This window comes from Oryzias melastigma, linkage group LG1, assembly GCF_002922805.2.
Source record: "Oryzias melastigma strain HK-1 linkage group LG1, ASM292280v2, whole genome shotgun sequence".
In the NCBI taxonomy this organism is placed as follows: Eukaryota; Metazoa; Chordata; class Actinopteri; order Beloniformes; family Adrianichthyidae; genus Oryzias; species Oryzias melastigma.
Genome location: NC_050512.1, coordinates 24,084,045 through 24,101,249, shown reverse-complemented (window position 1 = coordinate 24,101,249; position 17,205 = coordinate 24,084,045). Strand labels below are relative to the sequence as shown.

At 38.0% G+C, this 17,205-nt stretch overlaps 1 protein-coding gene across 6 annotated transcripts in view; it reads right to left on the bottom strand.

Moving 5' to 3' along the window:
* The window catches only part of stx8 (syntaxin 8), a 44,351-nt gene that overhangs the window by 16,366 nt on the left and 10,780 nt on the right, over positions 1-17,205 (bottom strand). For all 6 annotated transcript variants that reach the window (XR_004948418.1, XR_004948420.1, XR_004948419.1 and 3 more), the window contains exon 7: positions 4,509-4,610. Coding sequence is in view for 1 of the 6 variants with exons in the window: in XM_024289710.2 (XP_024145478.1) it covers positions 4,509-4,610 (102 nt within the window). In the remaining 5 variants the exon portion in view is untranslated. The remainder of the gene's footprint in view (positions 1-4,508; positions 4,611-17,205) is intronic.

The window sequence follows — 17,205 nt, the reverse complement described above, 5'->3', positions numbered from 1 at the left end:
CTGGAGTGCTGTTTGCCTCTGTGTTACTTATTACAAACATAGACTGTAATAATACAGTAATAGATTAGGGAGGGTGTTCTACACTAACCCCCCAAAAGGTGTGCTTTCAAAGCCCCAAAGTAACTGCAAAAAGAAGTGAAAAGATGTTAAAGTTAAGCCGAGAAAATCCAACCAAATAGAAAAGCTTCCATATTGATTCATTTGTATGCAGACTGAATGAGTTATGGTTAAATTCTAGAGTCTCAACACATTAGTGAGGAGTAAACAGGTCTCCCTGAAGACCAGGCTAAAAATGAGATATGCAAACACTTTAAATATTTATAGATATCTTGAGGCTAATTTACTTTAACCGTCTGCCCACTGAGATGTGGAAACATCATTAGCAAGATGTATAACTGTGAGCTGGCCTTTCATCACCTGCACCAAACATTAAATTGCCATTTTTGGTTTTGTGGCTTGAAAGAGAAAGAAACCAGAACTAAACTGATTATATCGCAGGTTCAAACAGGCTAAGGTTTGTAATTACACATAAACTTCTAATTCCATTAAAGACTGTACAAAGCAATTGTTCAAGAATCTAGTTCGAATGAGTCTAAGTCTACTTTAGGAATTCTTCTGAAGTGGTCGTCTACGATCAAGGATGAACCCTTTCAAGCAAAGAACCTGGGAACCCATGCTGTCAGATGTTTTTAACTCAGGTTACAGTCCAATGGATCTATTGGTCCAATAATGTTTCTTCACCACAAACTCCACCCAATCTCAAAGCAACTCTTCACTTCCCTCCAGAAACAGCTAATCAAATGGCTATGACTCACTATGTTTTAGAAACAGGTCTGTAAAATCTGATTGCAGAAAAGATAGTCCTGATTGTCAGACACGAAGACATTTTTTTACACATTTGATGTCATAATAACATGAAAATATTAAGAATTTTATGTTCATTTTGTATAACAGTGTAAGTACTGGAATGATGAAAAAAATAGTGTTTGCCAGATCTCTACCACAGATTTCACAGTTGTGACCATGTCAGTCTATTAAAAGAGCACTGAAAATTTTAGACCAGCTATAGTGAGTGAGCAAATGTGATTATATGATGCATAAACTTTTTATTTGTTTTTTTTCTTCTGATTTGCTTGTTCGTGGTGTCAGGATTTTGTCCTTTCTTGTGTTTTTAAACCAACTTTTTCACAGCATGAGATTGACCCAACAGAAAAAGAAAAGTGCTTAACCCTTGTACTACCCTAGGCATCTTTACATCAAAAGTGGAGTTATCTGGACCCACAAAAAAGTTACGTTTTTTTTTTTTTATCTTCACTGGTGTCCATGGCAGACATGAGATCCTGTCCAGCTTTGTCATGGGAGGGATTACACATCAATATAAGGGTGGGGTCATCTGGACCCCATAAGAGAGCACAAGGGTTAAAATAAATATCGACAACAACCTTATAAGAAAAATCTTTGTATCAAACTATTTGACTAAGAAGTTATTTCTCTAAGGAGAATATTATCTCTGGTTTCTGTGGCAACAGGAGATTTTGCTGTCTCATAAAATCATTGTTAAGTACTGTTTCCAGTTTCTGATCAGAGAAGCGACAGGACGCTTTCTGGTAACTTCTCTGCTCAGAAACTTTACAAAATTTTGCAAGTAAGCTAAAAAGCTCCAATAAAATTTGATTTATGACCAAAGTCAACAGTCTTTATGTCAGTGGGGTAATGCAAACACAGAAAAGAATCTCACCGGTTTTGCAGAAATCCATTCACTGGTGAGTATTATCTTAATATATATCCAGAAATAATAAAAGTTAGACTTTTTTTTTATATAACAAATAGATTTTGTTATAAATGATGTCAATATCCCTCAGGAATCATGTAATAGACACCCTCCCTATATGGTTAATCCCAAGGCAATCCGAGCTCTTCTCTTATTGAGAAATGACATCACTGCTACATGAAGGTACAAAAAGAACAACTTGTGCGTTTTGGAAAAATATCTGATAATTTGAACAATTCTTTTGCAAAACAACATTCCTCTAATGTGTTTTTGACTCGACTCTTTGAGATGAGGTCACAAAATGACAACAACCATCACTTCTATAGGCCTACACTTGATTTGTTCCCTTTAGGAATCAGTATCTGCATTTCCTATGCATTTGACTATGAAATTGCACAAATTTTATTTACAATAATACAGTTGCCTGAAGGAAACACCACAATTTTGAAAAATATTGCGTATATCAAAAAAAAAAAATGCGCTTGGAGGAGGAGGCTTTTGAGGTGTATCAAAATTGTTGGATCAACAGTTCCTCTGTAAAAACACCAACCACGTTTTCCCAAAATTACTACATTCATAGTCATGTAGCTTTCCGCTCCATAGCCTGAATAAGATGCTGACATCTCCTTTGATAGATGATGATGAGCACTAGTGCCGTGGCAGAAATTTGAATGTATCTGCTGTAAATCAAAGTATTGTTCACATCAATCGCAGTGTTTTTGAGTGACTTATCTTGAAAGTTGTTTTATTTCATTCGCATAATTATGATATAATGGAAACTGTGTAATTAAACAATTGTGTTATTTGACATTTCTAGAATTTCGATAAAGTTCTGCGCATGTGTGTAATGGAAACACAGCAACTGAGTGGATGGTAATTGGGTTAAACTCGGGTCCATCATCACCAGGCGAGTAACTGCTAATGGTAGCTTTATTAGGCGTGTTTTACTATCAAAATCCAATCGTCCCGACTCAACAGGACACGGTCGAGACATAAAACCAAACAGCAGGTCTGGATGAGAGGCGCTTTCAAAAATAAATAAAGCGAAGGAATGATAAACACACTGCCACACAGAACCACGGAGAGCTTGCCGAACTATTTGTGGCACACACTGTTTTCAATTCTTTCTCTGCGCGACAAAAAGATGAGTGTCGAAGAAGAACACAAGAGACGAAAAAGAGGATGACAGAGAGGAATGGGGAAAAACAAAGGAAGAGGGACAGTGGTGAGAAAGAAGACGGCCATGGTGGAATTTTCCATTAACAGACATGGTTAAAGAGTCACAAACACACACCACGGTACACCCGACGTGTGTATGAATGTGCTTTAAGAAGAAAGTTAATCATTTACAACAAAAAACAACAATTTAACAGAAAACACATGATGCCCGCAGAAATCCAGGGGATTAGCATAAACATGCAGATATTTGTTGCAAAGATCAAAAAGCATCTTCTAGTCTGAGACTGAGAGGGAAGGACGAAAACGTCAAACAAAAGAACAGAACGAGTGCTTCTGATCCCAAAACCGTTCGAGCTCTGGGATCTTTAAACAAACTCATCTATGGGTGCCATGGGGACACAACCAACAGAATGAGGCATTCTGGGGGCTGACCTGTCTGCTGCATGCTCTGTTTCAGCGGGTGACCGCTTGTTAAGAGGTGTGCAACAATGCAGGCATTGCCGTGGCGACAGTTGAGGGGAAAACGATGCTGACGGATTCCATGGGCTGGCTTCTGCAAGCCAAAACACCTTTCATTGCAAGCGTTTCCTTTGAAAAGTTTGTCGGAATAATGAAAGGAGATGATTTTTGTGTAAATGAGACAGCAGATGAAGAACTAGCCAAAGAGGTCAGAGGTCAAGCTTTTGCAGAATTCTTACAGAATTGTAGAATTAAAACAAATTCCAATTTATCTACAGATTTAAACACTTTTTTTTGGTTCCTCAACATGTTTGGAGGTATAGTCCACCCTCACACTCCACACCCAGAAGACTCACATTTCAGCTTCATTGTGAGTTTGAATGACAAACAGAACTTTGTTTAAGCAAAAATATTCCTGAAGCATAATATGCTACAAGTGTAGATACTAAAATAAACTCTGAAAAGCAGAAACCCATTTAGATCTGTTTAGATTGTGTGGCAGTCTGTTGGATTTACCATAGAAAGCTCATTAGGGGGCAGGTGAGACCGCTCACAATACTTTACCAAAATCCATCAGCTCTTCATTTTCAGACTTAAGAAGATTGGTGCCAAGCTCTGTCATGAGACACATTTACTGTATTTTTTTATAGCTAATTCTTACATGTTGGACAGCACTTCAGAAATGTTTATTTTTTAAAGTAATGGAGGAAAAAGAGAGAAGGGGAAATGCTGCAACAAAAATGACATTTTTTTTTTTACAGTTAATCAACAGAATTTTTGACTTTCAGAACCTCAAAAGAGTGAAAAACATCTTTCCATAAGACAATTCACCAAAGTTCCTTGCAAAACATCTGCTTAACTATTACAAACATGGTTCCAGCACAAACGAATGCACCACATTCATAAAAATAAACTGTCAGATTCAGAACAGCACAAAGTGATACGCAGCAGAAATGAGAATGAGAAATACAGTGAGAGCTGGAGAAACCACAAATATGTGGTCATCTATGAAAGTAACCTCTGTGCTTTGGTTACATGCACACCGTGACACAATCATAAGACTTTATTCCACTTTGTGGGACAAAGAGGATGAACTCACAGCATGAGGCAGACTTTGTCTCCACCAGCTTCACGCGTCGCGTCTCGTTCCGAATCCTGCTATCCGTCTTGTCAACAAGATGTGCCAGATCATCGATGATTTCTGAGACAGAAAAAAATACACAAAGTTATGTTACTTTTGACTGTATACCATTTTGAAACTAATTTGTGCATGATGAAATAAAAGAATCTCAAAGACGAAGTGAGATGCTTGTATTTTTGTATTTCTCGTTCCTTTAAAAACCCACTCTAATTGAATATTGTTTTTGGTGTTATTTTATGTTATTGTGGCATTTTCCTGATGATGGAGGACATTTACAGAAAAAATTAAGCTTAAAATTGCATTTCTCTGTATTTATTTAAATTGTTGTGAATCTGAAGCAAATTCAAAAAAATGCTTTAAAAAAAAGACAATTTTTGACAAAGAAAATGCAATTGGCGGGCCACAAGCTCCCTGCTCCGCTCCATTCTGATGCATCCACTTGTAGACATATAATCCATCAATCAATCACTTTAAATGGCACTTTTCACTATCATGCTGTCGAACACAATTTGATTAACAAAAAAGACAAACATTAAATAAAACAAAAAAAGCCATAAGATTAAAAAGCGCAAACAATAAAATAAATAAATAAATAAATCCGTGTACGTCTTCGCTTTCCTTGTCCAGGCTGGCATCTACGTCTGGATTGCTCCAATATCACTCAGTATATTTGTTGCCCTTGAAATGTAAGGTTGGGGGTGTGAGGGACTGTAAGCTAGAGAATTTCTAATAAACTCCCGCCGCTTTTCCAACAGTTTTTTTTGTTGTAATTTTGGCTAAAATCGGCATAATCCTAATCAAACGACTACTGAGAACCACTTTTACAAACGGTGAAAGAGTTGAAACTTTGACAAATGTAATACCATCTTACTCCATCATGGAGTTGATCAAGATCTAGATTTACAGGAGGCTTAAAGATGTTTTATCAGGCTTTGAAGACCAAAAAGGGTATGATCCCTGTGTGTGCTGGGTGTCTTCACTGAGGTCTTTCAAATAACAATTATTAACTTGAAAGTCGTGAAGAAGAGGAAGAGTTCTGTGCTGATCTCTCTGCAGTTCCAGACCAAAAACAGACAGCATTAATGTTTGGGTTTGTTGTTGTTTGATTAAATATTGAATTTGTCAAATGTATAAAACAATGAATGCATAAATCTCCTTATTGTGCTCAATATTGAAGCATAAACTGGACTAGTAATAAAGGAAAAAGCAGCACCAACACATCTGCTTTTGATTATTTAGGTGGACGATAACATAACTTCACCAGAATCCTGTAAAGGCCACCTGTGTGTGACTCTTATTGTTGCACAAATGGAAAAGTATTATAAAACAAGACGCCTCATTTCTCGTGTTATAAATCAGGAAAAGTGTTACGAAGCAGAACTCAATTTGGCCATTTTCATTTACAGGTCTTTTATTTGGAGCCGAATTGTGCGGCCTGTTTCCTGTCTTTGCTCTAGCGGTGTTGACGGATGATGTCCAGTAGCTTTCTGTGAAGAAACCCTTCTTTTTCAAGGTCATAAATAATAAAGAAGGACGTAAAACATAACAAGTACTGTATTTAAAAAAAAAAGAAAGAAAACCCTCGAAGTCATATCTGGTTCTGATAAATGAATGCTTTACAGTGCAGGAAAATTTGAAAGATCCAGAAATCATCGTGACGGCCAAATCAAACAACATTGTCTTACTGCTACTATGCAGTAAAAAGAGTTCTTTCTACGATCTAGGTTTCAATTCATAGCAACCTGGCTAAATCATTACATTTACACTCAGGGTGTAGAGAGTAATCCAAATGAAATGGTGAGACGTCCAACAATGAGTCTCCCCATTCCAGACAAAACTGAAATCTGGTCATTCAGACGGAAGGAAGCAGGAAGTGAAAGCGTGTCACTCTGAATGCAACGGGGCAGGAGTGAGGAGATGGGAGACCGCTGCGTGCACTGAATCCCCCGGAGACCTCCACCTCATCGACGGAGCATCAGGCAACAATTTAGAAGGAAGAAACTCATCTTTCACTGGCGGGGAAAGTGTCTACAGAGCGAGCCGTTTCTGCTGCATGCTTCTCCGTTTAGTCACAGAGGATGTTTTCAGTCAGCCGGTGCCAAGTTTTTGATTCAGTTTTGGCCAGGATGTAACCCCTCCGTTCATTAAAGAATTCCCGACAACGTTAAAAAAAAAAAAAAAAAAAAAAAAAAAAAAAAAAACACAGCTGGATGTCACTTTTAATTACAGCAACAAAAAATTGATACATATTTAGGAGCTTAGTATTTCAAAGTATTTTAATTAAGCTTTGAATCAAGTTATCCGAGTCTTTATTTGTTGCAAACTGAAACTTAAAGACATTTGATCACTTCACGTTTGATACCATCATTTATCGTTTCAGGAAGCAGCCAGACTTGACAGACTGGATACTAGTCAACTACTGCATTTTTTTTTATATCAGAAGCTTTATAGAGAAAGGAAATTCATGACTTAACTAACTGGCTAATGAAACAAAACAAATAGATTAACTTTACTCCATATCTAAACATATCTTTTCTGATTTGGGTTTGTAAAAGAAATTGTGAAAAAAAAAGTTTTTGAAGGATACAGAATTACTATGAAAAAAATTGAAATTTAATAATTAAACTTAAGCAAAAAGGTATGTATTAATAAGAGCTGTGATCATTGGTGGAGCCAAATTACAGAGTGAAAAGGGCAACATAAGATTTCAATATTCCCTCGTTTATTGCGGGGGTTACTTTCTAAAAATAACTTGGGGTAGGTGAGATGTGAAAAGTAGTATTACAGGTGTTTTAAGGCTGTAAAACCCTCAACTACACACATTATACAGTTTTCTCACAGACATGAACATTTTCACACGTTTCTCTCTTGCTTAAATTCAAAGTTCAAACTTCATAGAAAAATAAACCACATATAGTAGAATGTAGAATGATCACAATCAAAGGTTGAGGTAGATTTGGCAAACTGAACACATTCTGTCAGGAAATACTGTACGGAAGAGATTGATTGCCAAAGTCAACAGCCAATCAGGACGCAGAATACTCTACACTGTAAATAAATAAATAAACCCATCCAAAATTGCACGAAAAAAATCCACAAGACTACGAAATAGCAAGAGACCACAGTACACTATTTACCATCAACACTGAAGAGAACTCCTTTAGTAACTTTTAGAGATGTTTTTAGGAAAAAATTGATTTGGTGATATATCGTGATATTTCATTTTGTCCCAGTATCATATAAAAACATGGATGTAGTCAAAATACTGTTGGCGAAACAAGCCACTTCACAGCAAAAATCTCAGAATTACACAAGTACAGTCTTGGGATATATTGTGATACGTATTGTATTGTGAGACATGTACTGCGATACGCATCATAACACTCAACTCTTGCTAATACAAAGCATAAATACAAACCAATAAAAGACTTTCAATGAGGCAGTCTTTTTTATGTGTAAATAAGACAAAACATTTTCATTTTCAAAGAAAAAAAAGATCAGTTCAAATCTTTGACTGTAAAATATTTTATTTTGATAGGATTTTTCTTTTCTTTTTTGTAATCCATATTCATGGTGTTCTTAATTTCTCTTTACCATCTGAAAAAAATACTGAGATTAATATTGACTAGCAAAAACTTTAACCCTTCATGTGTGACTTTATTTTAAATTGCATAAACAAGGGGTGTCAAACTCCAGGCCTCCTGCTGGTTCAGAAATTCTACTCCATTTGCTGCTGATTGCCTGGATCAGGCGTGTTTAGCCAATACGGAGGTTGGTTGGAAAAGATGTAGGACATCGGCACTTGAGGGCCTGTGTTTGCCACGCCTGGTATAAACAAATATTCTTCCATGTTTTACCATTCAAGGTGATACTAAAGTAATTGGATAAGATGGTATGTTGGAAATTAAGGGTTACATGTGTTTCTTGAATACTATACCAGTGGGGGTGGTGTTACAAAATGCAGAAACAGTTGTAAATTCTAAATATCTAGAGAGAAACAGACAGAAACACTAAGTTTCCACTACGCCAGAGTCACAATTTGACAGAGAAAAAAAAAAGGTGTGATTCACAGCCTCTTCTCAGTAGAAGTAAGAGATTCCTGAAGCACGCACACCAATAGGAGACAGATGTTGCTCTCAAATGACGTAGCCCACTACCTGCCTAACATCAATGTCATTTCATCTACACTCTTACTTTACTGTATTTTTAAAATTGCCTGTTTCTTTTCTATGTCTTCAGAAAACAGGGTTCCTTCTGTAGCTTCTACCACTCCAACATGTCCTGCTTTCTCTTTTCTGCTCCTGTTCCACACGTATCAGTAGATGATTTAAGTAAATAAGAAGATTTACTGTTGCTGGGTTCAACATTCTGTTTGACATCAAGCTTTGTGGCACCTTTGAAAATAAAATAAAATTACCAGTTTTAGGTAACAATCAAAAACTGTCTTGAAGTCTGGAAATTGTTCCAGCTGCTCTGCTCAGAGAAACAGTTTGCTCGCAGAGAGCAGCCGATCGGTCCTGTTCATGACGTGTTCAAGACTGCCATCTTTGCCTCTTTGCAACATTTGGAGTGCACAGTGATTTATTTCTGCAAATGTTTCATTATTATTTCTCTGTGTGTGCATGTAAATGTGCCTGTGTATGTGGAGGTCTCAGCATAAACAGTGTCAGTCCACAGTGTCACTGTTTGTTGGACCACGATGTGCAGTTCTTCACTGTGTTTATGTGGGCCTTTTTCCCAGCAATAGAAAGTGGGGGGAAAAAAAAGAGAAAGACTTGTTTCCTGTTAATGATTTCAACTCAACCTGGAACAAGAAGATGATTGTGTTTTAATCGTTCTAAAGAGAATTATAGGTAGAATACTTTCACCCAAACCAGTGTTCTGTATGTTTAGTTTAAATAGGTTAGTAAAGGAACTTTGTTGGGATGCTCTAAAGTCCAACTAGGTCTGCTGCTATGTAAAACATTTGCATTTCTAATTTCTTATAACTTTTAGGTCTTAAGTGACTCCTCTGACCATCACTGGCACATTTATACTCATACACTAGAGCCAGGGAAGGTGAGGTGTTCGAACCCTTCGAACATTGGTCGACCATTTGAGCTACTACTAGAAAGTACAGTAGAAACATTCCTTGACTAGCTTTAGAACGGTCTCTCTGAACTTTCAATCTTTATTAGTTTATTGAGTTTGTTTTTAAATGATTGAAACTTCTAATACATGAGATAGAAAATGATTATTAGAAGTTATGTCTGTCAAAACCTAAAGCCTGCCAATGCTTTTTTTGTACTGTTGATCTTGATGGGATAGCTCTGTCATCCTTTGAATCCATACTTTGCCGTTACCGTCTTTTGACAGTCTGAATGCAAAAGACAAAATAAAGCACTTGAGCTTGTCTTTGCGACAGCTGTTTCAGGGATCCACTGAAGACAGATCTCTTCTAAAACAGACTGGAAAAGTTACCACAGACAGAAAAGGTTTGATTAGAAACATAAACCACAATATTGTCCCAGTGTCTGTGTGTCTTCCTAAACAAATGTTTGCACATGTTGCTTGTCTGTTAGAGTGAGACCATCCTCTCAACATCTGGCCTTCTGAAAAGGAAAAGTCTGCACGTGCAAAAATTTGTCTCACAACAGGTTGCTGGCAACTTTTCAGTGAGTCTGTGAGTTACTAAAAATGCAGTGGCAGGTTTGGTGATTCAACACGCAGAAAATCAGGCACTAATCTGTGATCCTTCAAAGGTTTCTCAAAGGCAACTTATGAAATAAAATACATCTTGTTCAGTGCAACTTCTCCAAAAGGTTGTACCACTGTCTCTTTAAAGATTCACTATATTGTAACTTTACTATAAACACCAAATGAAGCTCTATGAATAATTCCCTGGAAATAGACTTTCCTATAAATGTTGAAGAAGGCAAAACTAAGAAATCAAAGATCCCTTAAACAAAAACATAAAAATAATTGCAATAGATTGCTTCAAAATTGGACTAGCCAAAATAATTATCAATCATCCAAAAACGTTAGACACAAAACGTACATAAATGTATTTTTCTATGTAACAGTCTGAAAAAGCGATGACCCGTCCCTTCAACAGCTACATTATACATGGTTGTCCAGTGTCCAGCTTTAATCCTAACCACTTGCGTGCCAGTTTGAAACTGAAACCCGGTGTGTGTCTGCGAGGAGTTTCAGCTCCTTAACATTCTCACACTCAGAAAATCCATCTTCCACAATGATGGACACCAAACGAAATGACCAACTGACAAACGGCTCTTTCAAAACCTGAAAACTTCAGAGAGAGAACAATAAATTTAAGAAGAACCAAACCAGTTCAGTGTCTGCACATACCGATTCTTGTGAACATGGGAATAGCATCTCCTCGAACTATATTTTCTCTCCCAATCATACAAATATCTGTATTTAGAGCACATTGCATGAGACATTGTAATGTCTGCGTAAGTGCAACATGTGCAGCCGATTATTTTAATCTGTAACAGGGGAGATCGGTGCCGTACCTCATTGGTTTAGAGGGAAAAAAAAATACAAATTTTTAGCAAGTGAGCTGTAAATCAGCAGTCATGCAGACAAAAGGAATAACGCATAAATATATGTCATCCTCCAGAGAAATAAAAACAAAACTTGAAAGAAGTTGGAATAATTCTTTTTGCAGACTTTTAGCCAGATTATCCAGGAGCTCATCCCATTTGGCCCAGCAACAATGAACAGTACAATTGGCGTCCATGACCTGAAGTTACTACTTTATTACATACAATTATATCCACATCATTTGCTGTCGTTTTAGAATTAATGAAAGGAAGGTTTAGATTTGAGAAAACACGGAGCAACAGCCATGAAGTTTGATCACTACCAGTCTTGTTACCATCAGCCCCTCTTGTGGCCAGGTGCCACTGAACAATGTGTGCGTGATGAGCATGAGGGTGCCAGCAGCGGCAGCAGCGGCGGTGGCGGCAGCAACAGCAGCAGCAGCCGTGAGGCAGGGACCACCCTGTCACTGGCACAGTGACTGCAAACCAGTCGCAGTCACACTTCATCACTACCATCACACTTCATTACCAAGGACACCAAGGAGAGGGTGAAGTATGAAGGAGACTGGAAACTATTGGAAAAAATTGAAACAGGACTGCTCTAATTGAAGCGACATAAATTATGAAAAACACCCGATTGTGGGACAGCTTTAGATCTAACATCAGAACAATCAACATGCTGTTAGATCTTTCTATAATTGATATATTAAGAACAGAATCCACATCCTATCACCATAACATGTATTTATTGACCTCAATGTTTCACAGAAGCTGTTTGATGCCACTGTGATGAGTGAAATAACAGAATAAGGAAGAATGGTTATGCTAACACAACTATAGGTACAGTGTTGTCTTTCAAAGATGTTACAGCGTTGAAAACAATTTTTTAAAAAGTCAGGAAGAGACACGGTGAAGGAGTTTCTCTGAACAACTGTGTTCTAATTGAAATGATATGAGTCCATAACCCAGCATCCCCTGTGGTGAGCGGAGCTTCCCGGCATCGCTTTGGCTGCCCGAGGAGCTAAAATGAGACTTTGATGTCGATGCCAGACGCCGTCTCCCATATGACGCATAGAGACACGCATGCTTCCATGCCCAAACGCCGACATGAACACACGTGTGCACACATTCTGCTCTGTGAGCAATACACAAAAAGGCACACCCCAACTGAGCACTCAGAGCGGCGACGGCACACACAGGCAGTCCCGCATGGGACATGCTGCCAACGCGACACACACAACTTCGTCCCAAAGTCATCTCGGCAGAGGAAAACAGGGGCATGAAGAAAGCCAGGAACAGTCCTGGACATCCAGCATTCCTATTTGTACTCTGCCAACAAGAACCAAGTCAATTTTTGGACATTTTTACACTTTTAGCAAAGAGTACTTTAAAAAAAAAACTCACTGTTTAACTAATCCTTTTGCCAAAATCTCTTTTATTAGCCTGTTTGGCTACTCAAAGCCTAAAAAATCACTAACGCTTGGATGATTCCATTTTTATTTGCTTTTATTGCAGTTTAAGCAAAGGGAACATTTTAAATTCTGAAAAGGAATCAAAGTCCCTCAGAAAACCTGTGCAACTAATAGTACAAAACAGTTTACAAGTAGAAACTTTTAGCATCAAAGACGAAATATGAGGAAAAAACTCAATGGGACTTATGAATAAAACAGAGGAACCTCACAGAACTGAAAGATGAAACCAAGAGTTATGTTCAAGTTTTCTTAAACATTAAAGTGGTTGAAGTTTCTAATCCCAGAATAGTTGTAGGTGTCTTGGAGACAATGCAATGCGCTAGACAACTCTTTTTGTAGTCTTCTTTGAGACTAGAATCTTAATTTGGCCAATATAGTTTGGAACCACTCACATTTCAAAAGCCTTTGCACAACTGAATGGCAAAGTGGGAGGCGAGTCATAAGCCTCATTTCTACTGAAGGGTCCGGTCCAGTCAGGAGTGGTACGGTACGATCTAGTTAATTCTGGTGAGCTTTTCCACTCTGTTAACCCTCGCTTCCACTGAGCGGTTTGTTTTCACAGCACATGCGTGGCGTAGACTGCTAGCTCGCCCTCTATCACACCGTTGCAAAGGATGGAAAAGAACGTTTGCAGTTCCACTGCAGACCAGGCATTGCTGTTGTTTCCAGGCATTCTCAATCTAGACTTATGACCAAAAGAGTACACAGGAAACCGCAAAAACCCGAATGCCTAAAAACATTGGAAACGTTAGCTTAATAAAGGGCTTCAACTCTGTCCATCATTTTTATCTGTTCCCATCTGCACTTGATGTGAGCCATAGTAGACGTTAAGTGTTTAAAGACGGTTATGGTTAAAGCTCATATCGCTATATTGGCGTTTTCTAATGGAGTCATCACATTCTGCCAATCAACGGGTGGCAACAGAGGCTCTGCATCAACCGTCCCGTTCCAATTTTCAAGAGGTACGGGTCAGAACTGATTAATGGGTCCATTTTAAAATGGAAAAGATCAAAATACCGGACCAGACGGGACCACTCAGTGGAAACCTGGCTTTACTGAGCAAATCAAGCCACACTGATAAAGATATCACTACTGTGTGCTTGTAAAGTATATATATATATATGTTGATAACAAGAAGTCACTACCTGAGGTTCATCAATTGGATCAAAGCAATCAAAAACAAAAAGCTATCTTCCATCCATCCCTTTTTGAACCTGCCTAATCCCTTCTGGGGAGATGGGGTTGCTGGAGCCTGTCCCAGCTACTGGCAGTATACAACCTTGACAGGCTGCCAGTTTGTCACAGGACCACACACTCACTTTCACACCTAGGGACAATTTAGACTCATCAGTAAACCCATGAAACATGTTTTAGGACCCTGTAGAAGCTGGAGTTCAGTATACGACCTAACCACTTTTTAATTTTTTTTAAGAGGTCAAATCAGGAGCGATTGCCTTTGCTCCTCACTCCAACTGGTTTATACGAAACGGAAAGCCAGCAAAAGTTTTTTTTTTTTTTCCTCTTTGTATAAATACAGATTTTAATTATATAATTAGTCTGACAAAAACTGAAAGATAAGAGTGTATGTATGTCACATTTGTGCTCGTATACTTGGACAAAAAGAGGTAAAATGAAATGGCGATATGAGCTTTAACCATAACCGTCTTTAAACACTTAACGTCTACTATGGCTCACATCAAGTGCAGATGGGAACAGATAAAAATGATGGACAGCAGTTGAAGCCCTTTATTCCTAGCAGCCAGTGTGGTGCTCATGACACACAACTTTTCAAACATTAAAAAAAAAAGCACTAAAGGTCGTACTGAAGTTTTTAAATGGTTTTGTTTGGTCTGTAGTTAGATGGTTTTTAGTCTGACTCTGCACATATGGGATGATCAGATAACAGGTTAAACACACCATCTGCCACATGAAAGCGGCTTTTATAAGGGTGAGATACCAGCCACACTTTTGTGCAACTTAATGAAAGATTTGCAACAATTTCAATCAGAATACAGCGATGAAACAGTGCAAAGCATCACCAGATTGTTATCACTCGCTTGTTGTTTGTTCTCTTCAAGATTCAACCCCGTGTTATGTCTACAATCACCCCGTTTGAAAACGACACCATAAAATGCCAAAAAACATAAAAACCCTGTTGTAGATTAGTTCTAAATAGAAACAAGATTAAAAAGATTTACATTTTTAAGAGAATTATTTATCATTAAAAAAGAACTATATCTTTTTGCTAACAGAACTTCAGAGGAAAATCATAAACTAATAAACTTTAAAAAGCATCCCACATGTCAAAGGTATTTCTGAGCAATTTTTAGGTAAATAAGATCAAAGAGCAATGATGTAACTACAAAACCGGATGTTTTCAATCAACACTTTTCATCCTGACGTGGAATATGCCCAACATCCTGCTTACTCACGCTTTACTGCTTTTTTTAATTTAATTTTCATCCTAGTGTTGTTTATTATAAACATTCTAACACGTAAGCAGTTGGACCAATTATTTCCTCTTTGATAGCACAACAATCAATGCTTTACATTAGTCTGCGGATCAACGGTTGCTTCATTCCTAACCTGTTTACAACACGTGACCACCGGCTATGGTGGCCATTTTGGTCCAGTTATTCTGCTCCGAAAGCGAATTGTATTCAGACTGCAAAAATTTCAGAGCGAACTAAAGATCCATCGAAATGGAAACGAGTCAAGACTGCCTCGAAAGATGAGTCCGAGAGCGGTTCCTGGTCCCAGACCAGGGTTCACTTGGGTGTATTCAGAATGAACATTTGTTCTGGATTATTGGGGGAAACAAATTCTGATTCACTTTAAGCAAACCACATGTGTCAAGTTTGAGTAGGATTCTGATATACCCTTACAAATATATAAGGTCCATAACAACATATTGTAGTTTATGGTAAATTCAAATACTGATAGTGCTGATGTAATACTACGTCACAATTTAAGGAGAAATATGATGAGGGTATGTTCATCCTTTTCTTAATAACACTGCTAAAAAAAATAATGACGGAATGAACAATCGCTGTTCTAAACACAAAGCCTTTATTTGTCAATCGAATTTCTGCTCTTAGCCAATTTATCATCTTGTAGCATCTAAAAAAAAAGTAATCTCTACACTATGGGAACAAACTTTGATGATTGTTTCACCTTGTTATCTTTATTTTAGCTCTTTCACTGTCAGCATGTGTGAACTCCCATGCCATCACCTTCAACTAAATCTCCTTCATGAGTCTTCATGCAGATATGAACTGGGCCACTGTATCAATCACAACCTGAGAACATGTTCTGGACATGTGGCTCAGAACAAACACAATAATCGGACTCAGACAGGGTATTTGCACCATCAAACACACACATGGACTTACGCATGCATGTGCACACTTGAGCCCATAAAAACGTCCAGCGGATGAAGGTGCAGACTTCTCTGTGCGCTTAGAATGGAACCACGTGGTGCAGATTGGTTGAAGCAGATAAGTCATTCCAAGGATCAGTTTTTTACTCATCGACTCTTTGAACATGATCCGCCAAACTGGGCAGGTTAGCAGCTCAGTAAAGAGAGTCAGATTTGCTATTTGCACAGCCAAAGGGAAAGTCTCAGATAAAGTTAAATGGTGGTGACTCCTCTACAATGGGTGGAGCTGACAGACAGCTTCCCAAAATCATCAACATCAATGGCTCATGGTAGATAGATGGTTTCCTGATTGATGCAACCCTTTACCATGTGAATATATACTTTATATCTATAATCTGAAATGTTTACAGGAAGGGTCAACACTTGCATGTCCAGATTAATTCAGGGTATTATAAGACAAATGCCAATAGCTGGAGGGAAAGTTTGAAATCGTGCTCCAAATGACATTTTAGAAGTGCGATAGTTTAAATTCATCACTCGCCAGGTGGCGGTTTCATCTGTGGGGGACAGACGGACAGGGAGTGGAGGGGAGACAGGCTCACCCAACCTCCAAACTGGCCTTTCAGAGGACATCTGGAAGAGATCTGGTGTGTAGATGAGCTGAACAGGACTGTCCACACCCAACTCCTACATTACACTGAAACATATTATTCTTTTGCTTTTCCTTTCGCTTATCTTTTGTAAAATGTTTGCTATTACAAAATAAAAGCTCAAAATGTCGTTAAATGCGATCAGAACTGCTCTAAAGATGTTGGTTCTTCATTTTATAAAATAACAGAAAAAATAAATCATGCCATGGTGAGTGTCTACTTCTCAACAAGCAAAAGTGTGTGGTGGTCATTTCAAGCTTGATATTTTCTTGATGACAACACCCTTTGGAGCGTTTTTCATGACTGTGTTCTCCAATGCCATCTGAAAAAACATTGCTCACTACCGCCAAACAAAGTGAATCAAACTAACAACAATGAATCAGTCTACAACCTCACCCACACTGACTTTTTGTCTCGTACCAGTAATGTGGCTTAGATGCTTCTAAAGATACAACTCTGTTATGCGCCGATTTTACGGTAATTTTGGAAATAATCAGTGTTGTAAATATGAATCTTTCATGTCTCACCCACCAGCAGATATAAATCTTTTTGTTCCCAGTGGTCTTTTAATCATAATTTCTTTTAGCCAAAACAATAATAATATTCAAA